This window comes from Ovis aries, chromosome 2, assembly GCF_016772045.2.
Source record: "Ovis aries strain OAR_USU_Benz2616 breed Rambouillet chromosome 2, ARS-UI_Ramb_v3.0, whole genome shotgun sequence".
Lineage (NCBI taxonomy): Eukaryota > Metazoa > Chordata > Mammalia > Artiodactyla > Bovidae > Ovis > Ovis aries.
Genome location: NC_056055.1, coordinates 213422618 through 213440745, shown reverse-complemented (window position 1 = coordinate 213440745; position 18128 = coordinate 213422618). Strand labels below are relative to the sequence as shown.

General features: G+C 34.9%; 1 protein-coding gene across 3 annotated transcripts in view; it reads left to right on the top strand.

Moving 5' to 3' along the window:
- The window catches only part of ERBB4 (erb-b2 receptor tyrosine kinase 4), a 1296210-nt gene that overhangs the window by 986493 nt on the left and 291589 nt on the right, over positions 1 to 18128 (top strand). For all 3 annotated transcript variants that reach the window (XM_060410398.1, XM_042244993.2, XM_060410397.1), the window contains exons 14-15: positions 5454 to 5547; positions 14542 to 14696. In XM_060410398.1, coding sequence (XP_060266381.1) covers positions 5454 to 5547; positions 14542 to 14696 — 249 coding nt within the window. The remainder of the gene's footprint in view (positions 1 to 5453; positions 5548 to 14541; positions 14697 to 18128) is intronic.

Genomic DNA, 18128 nt, shown 5'->3' with positions numbered 1-18128 from the left:
AGGTATTGATTGGTTCAGATATTAAAATGATCAGAGTGGTAAAATTTCAGAATATGTGTGCTGGCCAAGACGTTTAAGGAGAGTTTGTGTGGCATAAAGAAAAAAACATAAAAAGAAATTGTTTTAAGAAGGAATAATTTTGAGTAAACAGATAGGTCAAAATACATATTGACATATTGACTATTGTGTATATATTTTTTAAAGTATATAAATATGGGTAATTCTTAATAGATTATAGAAATGTATACCTCTCCAAATTGAAAAATGTTTCTATTTTCTTTATGAAGGACATTATGATAAGTAATATTTCCTCTCATATGTGTCAACAATTTTTTTTCTCTTGTTTTCCTATTAATTTTCATCTGGAATGACTGTGTAACTTTTGCTTTTTTTTCCATTTAGATTGTGAGGCTCTTTGATTGTGTATTAGGAACAACACACATTTCTATGTTTCAGACAAGCACAAAGCCCTATAGAGAAATTACCTTTGTATTTTCTAGTTGAAAAGGTTTTCTGAAAGTGCTTTGTCACTTTCTAAAGATAACCTAAGCTGTATTTTAAATCAAGTATTTTAAATTCCATCTATAATACTGCAACAATCAAATTGACAACAATAAAACCTAGTATATACCTCGTTGTGTGGCATTTCATATACTCATAAAATCACTTTAACCTAACATACCATTTCATGCATCACAGTTGTCCTTCATTAGTACTAAAATAAAAATTTTAGTACTGTCCCTGAGTCAAATTTCCTTATATTGCTCACTGAACAGGTTTTCAAGGGTTTGTAAAACCATAGTTTTGAAGTTCTTTCTTCTGTCTTATAAATTATCCCTATTTTAACAACCGTTTTCATAATCTCAGATAACATTGTATTTTTGCATTTTACGTTAGAAGGATAAAAACCCAAGGATCTCAATAATAGTGATATGTCTCTTCTTTGAAAGATGACCAAGACCAATTCCCTCCATGAATTTAGGAAAAAATACTAAAATTAAAAGTTTAAATGTATAATCACTTTAAAAAAGTTATTTAATAGTTTGAGATGGTGATGATGATTGTACAAGTCTGTGGATATATTAAAATAGCATTGAATTGTGTACTTTCAATAAAGAACTGCATGATATATGAATTATATCTTAATAAAGACAGCATCCAAATAAAGGATTTAATAGTTTTATCAGGAAAATTCGACTTGAAACTTTGTAGAGCACAATCAACTCATAAAGTTGATAATGAATAGCAAATTATTTGCTACTTGCCTCATTGAATTGAATTGTATTAATGCTTGTTCATATTATTATGAAAGAAAGATATTTTCTGTACATAAAATACTTCAGATAATCATGCTTCTTTGTGTGTATAGCAATTGATGCCATTAAAATGGAACTAACAGACTTTAATTCTATTAAGATACTGTTACAATAAAAGTTTATTGAATATGTATGTGCATTTCTAAGGAGGGAAAAGATTCTAGAAATCATTTTATCAAATAGTGAGAAGTAGTAGAATTAAATGTTGACCAATGTCAAAATGTAGTTGAAGTACCAAACCAACACTGGAAATCAGGACATCTGATTTTCATCCTGTTTCTTTCCAGAAGCCATTGTATTTTGCTTAAATATTTCAGTTTTGAACTTGTCAGATCTATGAAATTGATAATGTGGATGAATAGATTATCTATACTACTCTCTGTCTCATTTTTATGAGACAATGAAAGCTAAGCAAAGGAAAAATACTTGTTCCCTAAATACACAATAAACAGTATTGATTATCTGACTGTTTTGAAAGCTTTTGTGTGTGTTAGTCACTCAGCTGTGTCCAACTTTTGCAGTTTCATGGACAGTACCCTGCCAGGCTCCTCTGTCCATGGGATTCTCCAGGCAGGAATACTGGAGTGGATTGCCATTTCCTTCTCCAGGGGATCTTCTTGACACAAGGATCAAACCAAGGTCTACTGTACTGGCAGGCAGATTCTTTACCATCTGAACCACCAGGGAAACCACATTTTCCAGATCATTAAATCAAATGTATTAATGGTTTTTTGCCACAGTGATGGAGCCCTAGGAAATAATACACAAGGATTAGTTTAAAATATAATAAATGAAACTATGTTACAAATATCTGATGTAATTCTTGCCTACACAATGATAGATTTTGCCACCTCCAATCTGTGATACTGGTAAATTTCTTCCAACTTTGCCTGGCAGACATGACAGCCTTTGATGAAAAATGAGCTTAAATCCTAACTTAATCACTTCCTATGTGAAATGTCTATCCTTGGATAAATAACTAATTGTCCTAAATTCATTTTTTAAATATGGAAAATGGGACTAGTGTTGATATCATAAAATAGTTGTGATTATCAAAAGAGAAAAAAGTATAATAAAGTCTTGTTAGAATTCCTACCCCTAAAATAGTTATCTTTGTTTCCATTTAGTGTCTATAGATCTGAGCTGATTAAATGGTTAAGTAGAAGAGTCACTTTATACACTGCTGAAAATAAATACAAATATGAAATACAAAATCAGGGAACCTATTTACATATACAAATAGCTTGACTATCATAAAAGAAGAAATTCTAAAAGGAGGATTTTTTTTTTTAGGGGGAAACACTAAGTCAGGTAATCCTGGCTGTTAGCACTCAAATCCATATCATACAAGTCATTATATTTTGGCAATTTGTAACTCCAATATGGACTTCCCTGGTGACTCAGTGGTAAAGCATCCACCTGCCAGTGCAGGAGATTTGGGTTCAACCCCTGGGAGGGGAAGATCCTCTGGAGAAGGAAATGGCAATCCATTCCAGTATTGTTGCCTAAGAAATCCATGGACAGAGGAGCCTGGTGGGCTTTGGAGTCTCAAGGAGTCAGACACGACAGGACTCAGACACGACTTAGTGACTAATGTGTGTTGTTAACTGGCAACATGGCTAAATGCTTCTGAAACATGAAGGACAACAGAGAAACAACAGAAAGGGTATCAGTCTTAGCTCTTTGTAGTCATCTTTTACATTTCTCATTGAAACACTTTTTCCTTTTTAAGAGTAAACAGGATATTTAGGAAATAAAGTCTAAAGAAGTTAGGAGATTTAAGACAGAAATATTAATCTTTGTGCTGAGAACACCAACCAGTTCCAAAGCTTTTGCTCTTGATCACAGGATTGGTTAAAGTAGCACACACACAAAACTGTGAGAAATGTACAGAAGCAAAAACACAAAGTTCAGTAACCAATGCCCATGCTTCATGGAATGTGACTTGTTAGATCAGACTCGTGTGAAAGAGGATCTCTGGCAAAGTTATAGCAGAATCCCTGGGAGACAGCAAAGAAAAAATGCAATGATGGAGACAGTGACAATAAAGAAATTGCAAGGAGAATCTGTTTTGAAAACAGAAAGAAAGAGAGCCAGAGGTTCTACAGGTAGAAGTCTAGTCTATAAAAGAAAAAGCCTCTAGATTATCTCTAGGACTCTTTTTATTCCTCATTTTATTCCTCAACTCTGTATATGGATAAGGGAGCTCCAAAGAAAAGACGAGGATGGCCTGTGTCTTAAAAACATAAAAATGGTTGTCTTCATTTAGTATCCTAATTCTTTCATCACCCAAGAAGCTGTTTTCAGAAATGGTGCTTTGCTGATGATTGCAGACTTTGTTGTAACAATCATATAATCTCATTTACACATGATGTTTTTGATTCTCTTTATAATTGAATTCCATTCCCCACCTCCACCAGCACCACATCATTTTAACCCTTATATTCTGAAGTTTTCCTCTGTTTAATATTTTATATCACTCATATTGATAAAACATGCAAAATAAAAAAATTATATATTTGACAGTTTAAACTCTAGAAATTTTGTAAAAACTTAATCCATAACAAACTAACACTTCAATTTGAGTGCAAAATCCATGTAAGTAAATATGTACATCCACACATAACTCATGCTATTTATTTTGAAAACCAAACCATTATTTTACCTTGAAGTAGATGTAATCTTAATATAACCAACAGAAAATATAGCCCATCCTGTGGATTTCAATCATTTGTTAAGGCTTTATTACCACCAAATGAGATGTTTTGCTATGAAAAAAAGAATGGATACTAAGGAAAAATAAATTTGAATTTATTACCTGATTAATGCCCAATTGCCATATTTTCAGTGCTATCAGTTTAGAATGGTCACTCATGATACAAAGGCACAAAATAATAAAGTACCTGTAAATATTTAGTCAAATTTTGTTAATGATTCATAGCTGACATTCTAAATTGTTTATAGCCAACGCCTCATCCTCTCATACATTAGTGGAAACAACGTGGTTGTTTGCATATTATACAATGTTGTGAGCTGTGCTAAGTCGCTTAAGTCATGTCCAACTTGTACGACCCAATGGACTGTAGCCCACCAGGCTCCTCTGTTCATAGAATTCTCCAGGCAAGAATACTAGAGTGGGTTGTCATTTCCTTCTTCAGGAATCTTTCTGGCCAAGGCACTGAACCTGCATCTCCTGTCTTCTGCATTGGCAGATGGGTTCTTTACCATAAGCACCACCTGGGAAGTCATACATAATGAATATGCAATTACTGAAATGAAAATTCTAGAGTAGATATTGATTAGAAAACTTATATATTGGTGACATTTAATATTCTAATAGCCACAAAATGTAAGGTTTGGGGAAGGGATGACCATCATCCTAGATTTCAATTAAAAAGTTCCAGGATGTTATCCTTAAACTATTTTTTATTAATTTTGTATCATATAGAATTACTTCAAAAAGAGTCTAAGCTGAAAAGAATGTTGTGATATTAGATCAATAATCTAAGAAAATAAAATCTACCATGAAAAGATATTTTCTGTAATTCTCCAAGGCAGATATTTTGAAAGAAGAAAAGAAGTCAAAGCAGTTTTTGAAGTTTCACTAAAAATAAATTGAAGAGTCTTGGGATTTGAAGGACAAGGATAGGGAACATTCATGTAACTTAGCAACAAGAAAAATACAATAGTTCTTTCAAAGTTTAAAAAATAAGGCTTCAGCCAAGAGTAAAATTTTATATAGAGACAAATAGGCGCAGCCTTACTTAAAATAGCAGAAATGGTTCTGCTGTGTCATCAAAAGAGTAATACTTTCTTTTTTCTTTTCCTTTTTCCTTTTTTTTTTTTTTTTTTTTTTTGAGATTACTGGAGTATCTCTCACAAGAGAGAAGTTTCCTGAATGAGTCTGTCGTTGAACCCAATGGAGGGCAAGAGGAGCCATCTGGCTGCAGTTTATCTTTTCTCCTAATGGAGAACTTACTCGTTAATGTACAGGGAAATGATTCTGATGCTCCTGGCACATAGAGAAACAAACTCTAGAATTTACTCTGCCAATAGGACTTTTAGCAGATGTTACTTCATTTGTTAAGTTGACAGCTTGTTTGCTTACACTGCCTCATGCTGCTGGTGTTTTCACAGTGAATTTCGGGAGTTTGAGAATGGCTCCATCTGTGTCGAGTGTGACCCCCAGTGTGAGAAGATGGAAGATGGCATCCTCACGTGCCATGGACCGGTAAGCCTGAAGACATCTGCGGTTGTGTTGGCTTATTTGGTTTCATGTATGAATATCTGTTGAGTCATTGCTGTGGCATTTATCCACCCATTAAATAGGTATTTTTAGAATGCTACGGGGAGTCACATTCAATAATTTCCCCTCAGGAGGTTTACAGCTTAAAAGACTTAAAACTTCAGTCTCTTAAATATTTATTTCCAACATAATTATTTAAAAAAATATATATATGGTGTTGTCCTTAAAGATTGCATCGTGGTGAAAAGAGAGATACACAAATGACTAAGTGGAGGCAAAATAATTGATAAAACATAAATATGTATAAACTGTTATAGGAACACATATGAGGGAGAAACTGAACCTTCGAGTTGAAAACTGGGGCACCAAAGAAAGCCAAAGAAAAGGTGTGTTTGAGCTATGCTTTTAAGAAGGATCTAGACTGAGGAATCATGTAAAGATCTGTAAATACGAAAGTTCATGTTTTATTTGAGGTAAACTGTAACATATTCATATCTACGTTTAGTCCGTTAACTTTGATAGCATTAGGAGGAAAAATTGAAAAAAGGGGGAAGGCAAGCTTTCATAAATTAAAATCTAAAACTATGTAATAAAATACTGTGGCAGAGAGAAGAATTGAACCATGTTGATCAAAGGAGGGGCTATAGCATTAGGAAAGTCCTCATGAACATGCTGACATTTGTGTAGTTTGAAGTTAGTTTTGTAGAGAAAAGTGATAATTATTTTTTAGACCTTCCTTTGGTTCCTATCATTCTTAAAATGAGACTTTTTCTTAATAATGAGGTCACTATGAGTTTGTCACTCCTAAGTGTCATATTCATCCTTCTTTAGACAAATTTTCAGTTTATTTGTCTGTTGAATCATCTATCAGTAGAAAATTTGAGGACCAACATTTGAGTGTTGCCAAGAGGTCCATGCTGCTCCGTAAGAATTCATTTGAAATTTAAATAGCATTAATTTTTTTCTACCAGAGTGCTTATTCAGCACTTAATTAGCTTAGAAAAAAAATTATCATTGAGCCCTCCAAACTTCCATCAGGCCCCAGGGGGCTGTTGTAGAACTTCATCTAAAGAAGGATGTGGGATACTCGGACAGTTCAAAGGACTACCGTGAGGATGATTAAGTTTGGAAAAACAAACCTCTGAGAAAAAGAAGTGATGTGATTTGGCCCAAAGAACCAGTCTAAAAGACAATTTAGTATGTAATGATCTCCAAGTAAGTATGCTAAGGGCATGTGTGGCTATTTTCTTTTTCTGCTAAGGGTAGTTAGTAATGGAAAATACAATTAATCCGCAGCATGAGAAATGTGGATTCTGTAAAGAATGTTCGGAAACAGGAAAGTAAAATTCCATTCTGGGTTGTTAAAGTAAGTTGACCTGTCTCTGTAAAATTTGTCTAAAAACTATCATATCTAGGAACCATATGTCTGAGAATGAAAAAAAAAAAAAAAAGGATCTTTCAGAGAAAGAGAGTTTGAAACCATACAGTAACAATAACCAAGAATTTGGCCATCTTCTCTGAACAAGGCAAACTGCAAAATCAGTCCTGTTCCTGTTCCACTCCTTATGCTGCCTCCTGTGGTATACAAGTATGCTAGGAAATAACTAGCTTATTGATGTCTTTGTTTTTACAGTCTGCTCCTCAAAGGAATTGAGATAGTTCTTAAAAATACACATTAAAAAGCCTTGAAAGTGAATATTCTTGCAATTTTCAAAATTATTTGATAATCAAGAAAGAATGAGAAAACAGATTTTTAATGAACATATTTTGATTCTGTAAGGATGGCATTGGTGGATCAAATGCTTAAAATCACTATTCATTGCTAAAATTGTGAATGAATACTTCTAGAGATTAGAGAAGGCAAAAAGTCAAAAGTACAAAAAGCTCAGTAAAGTTGAATCACTCAGCTATGAAAGATCAGAGCATGAAATCAAGAACACTGGCTTGATCACTTGATCAGTAAGCCTTGAAATGCGAAACAAGAGCATAGTGTTTTTTCCGTTATTCTATCTGAAAGAACTGCCAGAATTGAGCTTAAGCAACATTATATAAGGTGTATGCCTGTTTCTGGGTCTACATGTTGTTTATCAAAACTAGGGACAGTGGTGGGTTATGTGTCATGTAACTGGTATATATCACTTAGGATATCCAAGAGGTTCAGGAAACTTCTTCATGAGACTGACATTATGATGACACAGAAGAAGTCATAAAGCTAATTGGAATTCCCGCACCTGGCCTTGTGATGTATTCTGTTGAAACCTCATTTTCTTGATCTGTCAGTGTTTCCCTAATGATAATAATAGATAAATATGTATATTTGTCAAACACTATTACACCTGAAACATACTATCATGTGCTCCATTTAAAATGTAAAGAAATTGAACCCATTGTAATGACTAGAAAGTTATTGCAAAACTCAGCAAGTTAGTAAGATGTGGAGCTGGAATTCAACTATAGAAATTTTGACACCAAATTCCACACCCTTTTCATTTCACTTTATTTTTCTCTAGACAACAATGTCTATAATGTAGTAAGAATAACGCTATCTGGGAATATACATCACCAATGGATGTAAAATGGATGGTATTATCTTATTTAAATGTGACATGTTCAGGGTAATCTTGAGAGGGATAGATCTGAACTAAAAGCAAGCCTCTGATTTTGTATCCTTGTCTGTCTGCCCTTGGTTTTATTTATTTTATTCTTTATTCTATTTCTTCCTCTTTTTTAAAACAATTTTATCTTTTCTGACACACTTTCACTATTCCTATACAGTCCTATCAAGAAAGATAAGACAGGGAATGCAAGAAGAAAAAGGAAATCAGATAAAGTCAAAGGAGACCAAAATACAAGCCAGAGAGGCAGCAAGAGAGGAGAAAGCCTAGGAGATGGGACCCAACAAAAACTAAAGTAGCTATTAAAGTCAGGTTAATGAAGCTTATGTTGCCATAATAAGTAACCACCATATTGCAATAGACTACAGAAAAATATTTAAAAATATTTCATGGAAAGTGCCCTGAAAGTCTGGGAAGTTTCTTGGACCCTCCCCCTCATCCCCACTCTGTGATGGTCTGGCATTCCAAGAAGTTTTGAATTTATGGCACCTCTGGTGGCTCAGACTGTAATCTGTCTGCAATGCAGGAGACTTGAGTTCAGTCCCTCAGGAATGTTCCCTCAGGGTCAGGAACATTCCCTGGAGAAGGAAATGGCTACTCACTACAGTATGACACCACTCATGGCAGAAAGCAAAGAAGAACTGGAGAGCCTCTTGATGAAAGAGGAGAGTGAAGAAGTTGGCTTAAAACTCAGCATGTAGAAAACTAAGATCATGGCATCCAGTCCCATCATTTTATGGCAAATAGGTGGGAAAACAATGGAAACAGTGACAGACTTTATTTTGGGGGGCTCCAAAATCACTGCACATGGTGACTGCAGCCAGGACATTAAAAGACGCTTGCTCCTTGGAAGAAAAGCTATGACCAACCTAGACAGCGCATTAAAAAATAGAGACATTACTTTACCAGCAAAGGTCCATCTAGTCAAAGCTATGGTTTTTCCAGTAGTCATGTATGAATGTGAGAATTGGACTACAAAAAAAGCTGAGTGCTGAAGAATTGATGCTCCTGAACTGTGGTGTTGAAGAAGACTCTAGAGAGTTCATTGGACTGCAAGGAGATCCATCCAGTCAATCCTAAAGATCAGTCCTGGGTGTTCACTGGAAGGACTGATGCTGAAGCTGAAATTCCAATACTTTGGCTACCTGATGCGAAGAAGCGACTCATCTGAAAAGACTCTGATGCTGGGAAAGATTGAGGTCAGGAAGAGAAGGGGACGACAGAAAATGAGATGGTTGAATGGTATCACCGACACAATGGACATGAGTTTGAGTAGGCTTCAGGAGTTGGTGATGGACAGGGAGGCCTGTTGTGCTGCTGTCCATGGAGCCACAAAGAGCCAAACATGACTGAGCAACTGAACTGAATGGACTCACTGCAGTATTCTTGCCTGGAGAATTCCATGGGCAGAGGAGCTTGGTGGGCTACAGTCCTGGGGTATCGGAGTCAGACACACTGAATGAATGACTAACACTTTCACTCTTCACATGTACATAAGATCCCCACATCATGGCAGCAGGGAAAGAGAGGCCGGAGAGTTTAGCATCAGCAGTTTCTTAAATTGCTTCCGCTTATTTTCATTATCCATAGTAAGACACACCTCCCATCTAGTGGGAGGGAATTTCTATATTCTATGAAGCTGAAAGTTCAGAGAATTAGATACTGGTGAATCATGGCTTTGTCTTTTACAGTAACTACCAAAGAAAAATGTCAATTGTCACTGAGAAAAAAATGAAATGTTTCTGTTGGGATTTAGCCTATCCTTTAGTTTTCTGTCTAGATTACTGAGTTCAAGGACAGCTTAAAATCAGAGATAAGGAAGAATATTGCCTTCACCTTTGTTTGCTATTATTGCATTTATTAGTTCATTCCCTGGCCCTAGAATCTTAAAAGTTTTGGGAAAATAATGATAGAAGAGTTTGCATTAGACACACATGTATTTCTTTAAATCTTTTTATTAAGGAAATGAGATGAAGAATCAGTACATTTCATTCCTCTTGAGATTTGTCAGACTATCTTTTTGTTGTGGCAGCTCTGGACATTTGATTTTATATCATGGTAATATAGTCAAATAGTTAAGAGATGCTCTAAATATAAGGAAGTTAAAAATATATCCTATTAAAGTATGCCTAAAGATTAAATGTGAATTTAATTTTAACTCTGTAAAACTTTTACATCTGTTGATTTTATCTAGACATTTTTTAACATTAGAAGAATTTTATAGAAAAATAATTCCTAATTCTATGACTGCCTAATTTACTCCTAGTAAATTTTATTCTTGTGTTCTGAAGACGACATCAGCCTGTCTCTTGTCTTGTACAGAGTATGCCACTGAGCTTACTTGCACAGTAAATGATTTTGTATAATAGACAGCATTACGTGCCTAAGTACCCATGAGCAGGTGTTAAAATTGGAAGCATGTTAAGTATTCTTTTTTGGTAGGAAATAAGTTGCCAGTAGCAAACTCTTCAGGTTGAACAGCAATTCTGTTTCATAGGAAAAAATATATATGTATATCAATATTGAATATATGTATATACATGTGTACATGCTTATATACATATAAAATAAATATAGGAAATTAAGAAAAACGAGACATAAATATATCTATATCTGCTTATCTAGTTAGATCTTAGTTAGACAGATTGATAGATACTCACTTCAAAATAGTCAAAAAGGTAATTGATTGAATCTCACCAGTCTAAGATTTCCATAAATTTCTTTCAGATTACCCCTTTTTTCTTTGCACTGCTATTCTTCATAAGCTGCCTTTATCTTTAAATTTTAAAATATTATATATTTTTTAAATTTTATTTTTGTATATGTTTTAAACATTTTATTTTGTATTGGTATATAGCCAATTAATAAACGATGTTGTGACAGTTTCAGGTGGCAGCAAAGGGATTCAGTCAAACATATACATGTATCCATTATCCCCCAACACCTCTCCCATCCAGGCTGCCACATAACATTGAACAGAGTTCCATGTGCTATACAGTAGGTCCTTGTTAGTTATCCATTTAACATAAAGCAATGCATACATGTCCATCCCAAACTCCCTAACTATCCCTTCCTCCCACCCTTCACCTGGGAAACATATTCAGTTCAGTTCAGTCGCTCAGTTGTGTCCGACTCTTTTCGACCCCATGAATGGCAGCACGCCAGGCCTCCCTGTTCATCACCATCTCCCAGAGTTCACTCAGATTCACATCCATCGAGTCAGTGATGACATTCAGCCATCTCATCCTCCGTCATCCCCTTCTCCTCCTGCCCCCAATCCCTCCAGCATCAGAGTCTTTTCCAATGAGTCAACTCTTCGCGTGAGGTGGCCAAAGTACTGGAGTTTCAGCTTTAGCATCCTTCCTTCCAAAGAAATCCCAGGGTTGATCTCCTTCAGAATGGACTGGTTGGATCTCCTTGCAGTCCAAGGGACTCTCAAGAGTCTTCTCCAACACCACAGTTCAAAAGCATCAATTCTTTGGCGCTCAGCCTTCTTCACAGTCCAACTCTCACATCCATACATGACCACAGGAAAAATCATAGCCTTGACTAGAGGGACCTTAGTCGGCAAAGTAATGTCTCTGCTTTTGAATATACTATCTAGGTTGGTCATAACTTTTCTTCCAAGGAGTAAGCGTCTTTTAATTTCATGGCTGCAGTCTCCATCTGCAGTGATTTTCGAGCCCCAAAAAATAAAGTCTGACACTGTTTCCACTGTTTCCCCATCTATTTCCCAGGAAGTGATGGGACCAGATGCCATGATCTTCATTTCTGAATTTTGAGCTTTAAGCCAACTTTTTCACTCTCCTCTTTCACTTTCATCAAGAGGCTCTTTAGCTCCTCTTCACTTTCTGCCATAAGGGTGGTGTCATCTGCATATCTGAGGTTATTGATATTTCTCCCAGCAATCTTGATTCAAGCTTGTGTTTCTTCCAGTCCAGCATTTCTCATGATGTACTCTGCATAGAAGTTAAATAAGCAGGGTGACAATATCCAGCCTCAATGTACTCCTTTTCCTATTTGGAACCCATCTGTTGTTCCATGTCCAGTTCTAACTGTTGCTTCCTGACCTGCATACAGATTTCTCAAGAGGCAGGTCAGGTAGTCTGGTATTCCCATCTCTTTCAGAATTTTCCACAGTTTATTGTGATCCACACAGTCAAAGGCTTTGGCATAGTCAATAAAGCAGAAATAGATGTTTTTCTGGAACTCTCTTGCTTTTTTTTTATGATCCGGCGGATGTTGGCAATTTGATCTCTGGTTACTCTGCCTTTTCTAAAACCAGCTTGAACATCAGGGATTTCACAGTTCATGTATTGCTGAAGCCTGGCTTGGAGAATTTTGAGCATTACTTTACTAGCATGTGAGATGAGTGCAATTGTGCGGTAGTTTGAGCATTCTTTGGCATTGCCTTTCTTTGGAATTGGAATGAAAACTGACCTTTTCCAGTCCTGTGGCCACTGCTGAGTTTTCCAAATTTGCTGGCATATTGAGTGCAGCACTTTCACAGCATCATCTTTCAGGATTTGAAACAGCTCAACTGGAATTCCATCACCTCTACTAGCTTTGTTCATAGTGATGCTTTCTAAGGCCCACTTGACTTCACATTCCAGGACGTCCGGCTCTAGATGAGTGATAACACCATCATGATTATCTGGGTCGTGAAGATCTTTTTTGTACAGTTCTTCTGTGTATTCTTGCCACCTCTTCTTAATATCTTCTGCTTCTGTTAGGTCCAGACCATTTCTGTCCTATTACTCAGCCATAAAAAAGAATCAAAGAATGCCATTTGCAGCAACACGGATGGACCTAGAGTGTCATACTGAGTGATGTAAGTCAGACAGAGAAGGAGAAATATTGTATGACATCACGTACATGTGGAGTCTAAAAAGAAATGATATAAATGAATTTACAAAACAGAAACAGACTCACAGACTTCAAGAACAGGATTAAAGTATTATGTTTCTTGATTTCCTGATGCCTTATATCACCGCTTGTAATGTCTGGCTAGATGTAATACACTCCCATGCATAGACTGATCCCCAACTCCCTGCTCCCTGCCTAATAAATAGACCCCTGTATTATGTCTCCTTGGTCTTGTCTGTCACATTCACATCTTTATAACAGTAAACCTAATAATATTAAACATCCTTCTCTATACTAAGTATATCTTATTTATCTAAATTATGTTCTATGTGAACTGTCATAAATGTTGAGCCCTATGGTTATAAACAAACTTGTGAGGACAGGAGTTGAGATAAGAAGTTCCAAGGAACAAAAAGAAGAGGAATCCTGAGAAAATACGGTATTAAAAAGGAGACTAAAACAAATTTTGAATAGATAATATCATTTTTACTTATTATACAATTATTCAAAACAGTCAAATGTGTAAATATATGAGCATATTTTAAGACAATAGCATTTTTCACCGCGATGTTCTCAATTTGATTTGAGAAAGCACTACTTATCATTTCTTGCATGCTTACTATCCCCAGCACGAAATCCATATCAGTTCCTTTGGAAAAATGTTTAGGTGTTTAATAGGAATTTAATATTTTTACTTTTATTATAACATTTAAATATATTTTCCTGTTATTGCTTATTATAATTTTATATATTAGATATTATAAATTATAAACATAAATATATAAAGTGACAGTATAATATAGATTATGGTCATAGTTATATCATCTCTTTTTAGTTTCTCCATATAATATTCTTTTGTATCCAGTTTATTATTATGGAGTTTTTGACATTTGCTCATTAGATTGTGCTTTTATTATCCTCAGTATTATACTGTGATTTTCTAAAATCTCTTCATAGAGATGATATGATTTTAGCATTATAGGTTGATTTGAGATGGAGAGTAATTTAGAACTTAAATTTGATTTACCTAAAGTGCCTAATTCCTGATAATTCAACCACAAAAAATTTTAAATTCATCGTTCAGATACTCATGGTACTACCAAAGGAAAGTTTACATCTCACTTGTATATGAAATTCAGTGTTAAGCCTAATGCCTATCATTTCCTCATCTTCATTAACTCACGATCATATTGACATATTCCTAGTGACTGTGATTAAATATTTCTAGGAAAAATGTGTTGTTACCAAATACTGTTGCAGTATAATCTCACTGTGAATAAATGACAGAAAGAAAATATTGATGTCCTTCTAGAAAAATCACTGGATAGTTTCGCTAATTGAAAATCTATACTAGCAGCATTCCCTTTTGTACTTCTGAAAATGCTCTTGGGGACATTTGGCCATCCACTGAGGTCTCAGTAGCTAAACTAGATGAATACATTCCAGAGGAAAAGGCACCCATTTTTTTTTCTTCATTGTTTTTTCTCACACTTTTTAGGGACCTGACAACTGTACAAAGTGCTCCCATTTCAAGGATGGCCCGAACTGTGTGGAAAAATGTCCAGATGGCTTACAAGGGGCAAACAGTTTCATTTTCAAGTATGCTGATCAAGACCGAGAGTGCCATCCGTGCCATCCAAACTGCACCCAAGGGTAAGCAACTTTACTGGCCAAAAACTCAATCAAGTGCATGTTGCTAATCAAAAGGTACACACATACATGTTTATCCCTGAGGCAATCTAGTAAATATATGATACTCTCATGGAAAATTCTATTCATCTTTATATGTGTTGATTTTAAGAGAAATCATTTCTGCAAGAATGCTTTATGGAATTGAATCTATACCCACTAAAATGTTTCTGTTTAACATTTTTTAATGACTTCTATCAACACCTTCATGAAGTTGGTATCACATATACATTGTGTGCAGTATACAAATTCTTCCAAATTTTGCTGGAAATTAAAGGTATCTGAAAAAACAAGCAATTATACTTTAGAGATTCCACTTGATAAAAGTCTTTAACAGAGACTTTATGTTTCTTTGTTGTTACAATCAACTTATGTGAGGATCTCTCTTTGATAAATGCTGCCTTGTATTACTCCTTCAACAAAATATAAGCAAAAGCAGTGATGATAAAAAAAAGGAATTTAGTGATATGCATATTAATAAAAATGGAAGTACATTTTGTGAAAGTAATTCTATCATAGGTTAGCATATTACCTAATGTAACCGATGTAGGACAATTCAAAGATGGGTACACATTTTTTTTAACTTTTCAAAAGGATGCATTGTAAAATGAATAATAATTAGAATACCTTTGATATTGATAACAGTTGAATAACAAAGACATTACATAAAGAAGAAAAGCACTGAACTATAAAAGAAATAGTGTCACTGCGTCCAATGAATCTCAACAACTATTTATTTAAAAGACAGCAACCCTATTTTAATAAGGACTTTTCTTTTTCTTTTTTTCCTCTAGAAGGTGAATAAATTTAGAATTGAGAGCAGGTTCACATGCGCTATCTTCCTTCTATCCAAAACTCCTCTTCACCATTGTGAGTGCCCACACACACGTGCACATACACGTACAAGCATATGCACACTTGTTGTGGAGAATCATCTTGGGTACGTTAGATTCGGCAGGAAAGTATGAGATTCCGTAAAGAGATTTTCTGCCAGATTAAGGGCTGGCTGATAGGGAATATTGAAGAAGTAAAGCAAACCACATCATTTTCTGCCAAGAAGACATCAATTTGCAGATGCTGCTGCAATTCCCTGCAGGTCAAGAAATCAGCTTAAGTCACTCTGTGAAGTGGCAGATTCTCAAAAGGTAAAGTAATATTCTGCCATTCAAATTCAAATTCAGCTTGGAAGAGCTAATGCCACCTCACTGATTTACACATAAACACATAGTTTGAGGATACTGAAATAGTCACATAGACACTTTGCTTCAAGGAAACTAGAAAAATAAGCTGCTCCCCTGGAGAGATTTTGGCACTCTCAGGTTAAGGGTATTTCATGAAGAAACTGGTACTGTTGAAGCAGGAGAATCAGCAACAGAGAGGGAAAACTTTGCCTGCTAAAGTAATCATCCACAAGAGGGTTTTATTGTTTTGCAGCTAAAATTAAACCAGTAAATTATTCAATATAATGTTGATGTCAACAGCTGTTGCCATTCAAAATGAGACCTTTTGCTGTTTTTGCAAATCTAATTACAACAAAGCCATTAGGGAAATGAAAGTGAGATCTCAGAGCCGTACAGAGTCTGGATGTCTGGCTGGTATGTCTTTCTCCTAGTCCTTTTAAATCATGATTACACAATAAACGAAAAGATATATAGTGGTGGGAAAGTAGGAGGGACAACGAAGAGATCAGTTTACCACTGTTACAAACATTGGATGTCAACCAAAAGGGAGGATGAAGGTGGAATAGGAAAGAAATCTGACCAGATCATCTGAGAACTCTAGTAAAAAAGATGGCTTTAAATTCACTACTGCAGAATGATGGGGAGATGGAATTTGAATAGTGTATTCCCTGATATCTTCTAAAGTAAATGAATTCTATCACTGACTCAGTCCTGACAGATTCTTGTCTTTGTTTACATTTAGCTTCCTGCCATTCTGTTTCTAATACCCTCTGAATTGTCTGGGTTCATTCATTTGCATGAAAGTTCTATGGTCTCAGCCCCAGAATGGTCTAGGAATTTGGAATTTTTAAATGCCCAAATCTTCCTCTGTTCACTACTGTGGTGCTCTGTACTTTGAGATCCTTTTAAAGAAGCAATAAGGTGCACTGTGCACTCAGTCCCATTTTTTCAAATTGATCGTGTAGAGATAGAAGCTTTTCTTAGATAGATCACAGGGATAGTAGGGATGATGGGTTGAGTGACTATTTTTATTCTAAACACACCTAATAACTAAGCCATCAGTAAGTGTGAACTTAACCAGGACAACTCTACTTTGGCAAAGAGCTTTTCTTTTATTAATATATGCCAAAATTATGTCAGCTAGAAAATGCAGGAACCAAGTTAATGGAAATAGTCTTTCAAATCACACTTTTCAGAAGGAAAGTTCTTATTCTGAATATTGTTTAATGATTGCCTGAAAATAAAATTATCTATGTAATACTTTAAAAGCACTTTTAGTACTCTAAAGGTATAATACATTAAATGTGTTGGCTCTAATAAGTTCTTTAGATATTTAAAAAATTTGTGATCCATTTAGTTAGTCTCAGTAATGTTCCTAGAGAAAAAGGTAATAACATTGTCTCTTCTTGCCTTGACTAGAGGACTTTTATTTTAGTAACTTTTCCCATTTCATTCATTCTTCAACTTTGCTATACTGAAAACCTGCTGTGTATCAGATCCAGTTATAGTTAAGTTCAGAAATAAATAAGACACAGCTCCTGACCACTAGGAAGTCACAGTCCAGTGAATTTTTATTCTTGCAATTTGTATCTCTCCTCCATTAGTGATCCCTCTCTATATTTTGAAGCGACTAATAGGAATTTAAAACATAGAAATGATATTCATATGTAAAATTAGCAAGATAGAAATTTTAAAAGAGGACTTGTAACCTAAAGTTAGTATTCAGGTGAGTGGTTATAGGGCAAAGATGATGGTTTCTTTACTATCACTTACCTTCATGACAAATGTCAATTTAATTTTATTTTGAGACATGAACTAGGATATTTATTTTTATAGGGCATCTTTAAAAAATTTCATTCAAGATTTTTAGTAATATTAGATTCATGGTTTCATATATAATTTTCTATATGCATTAATATTTTTCTTATTCTTTTTATATTTTAAATGTATATAGTGAAAGAATTTTCATTAATGGAGAAAACAAGTAGAGTTGCTTGTAGGATTATTGTCAATACTTTTGTAATAAAACTTTAAAGTATCCTTTTATTTTAATTTTAAAGTTTAGAAAAGATTTTGTCAAAATATCTCAACTATGTTACTTCTATGGGTACATCAAGGTGTTTATAAATCAGTAAGTACAAGCATATGTCAAACACAGTTCAATATTTCAAATTCTAGTGTTTCTAATAATATATTATAGTTTCACTTTCTGAAT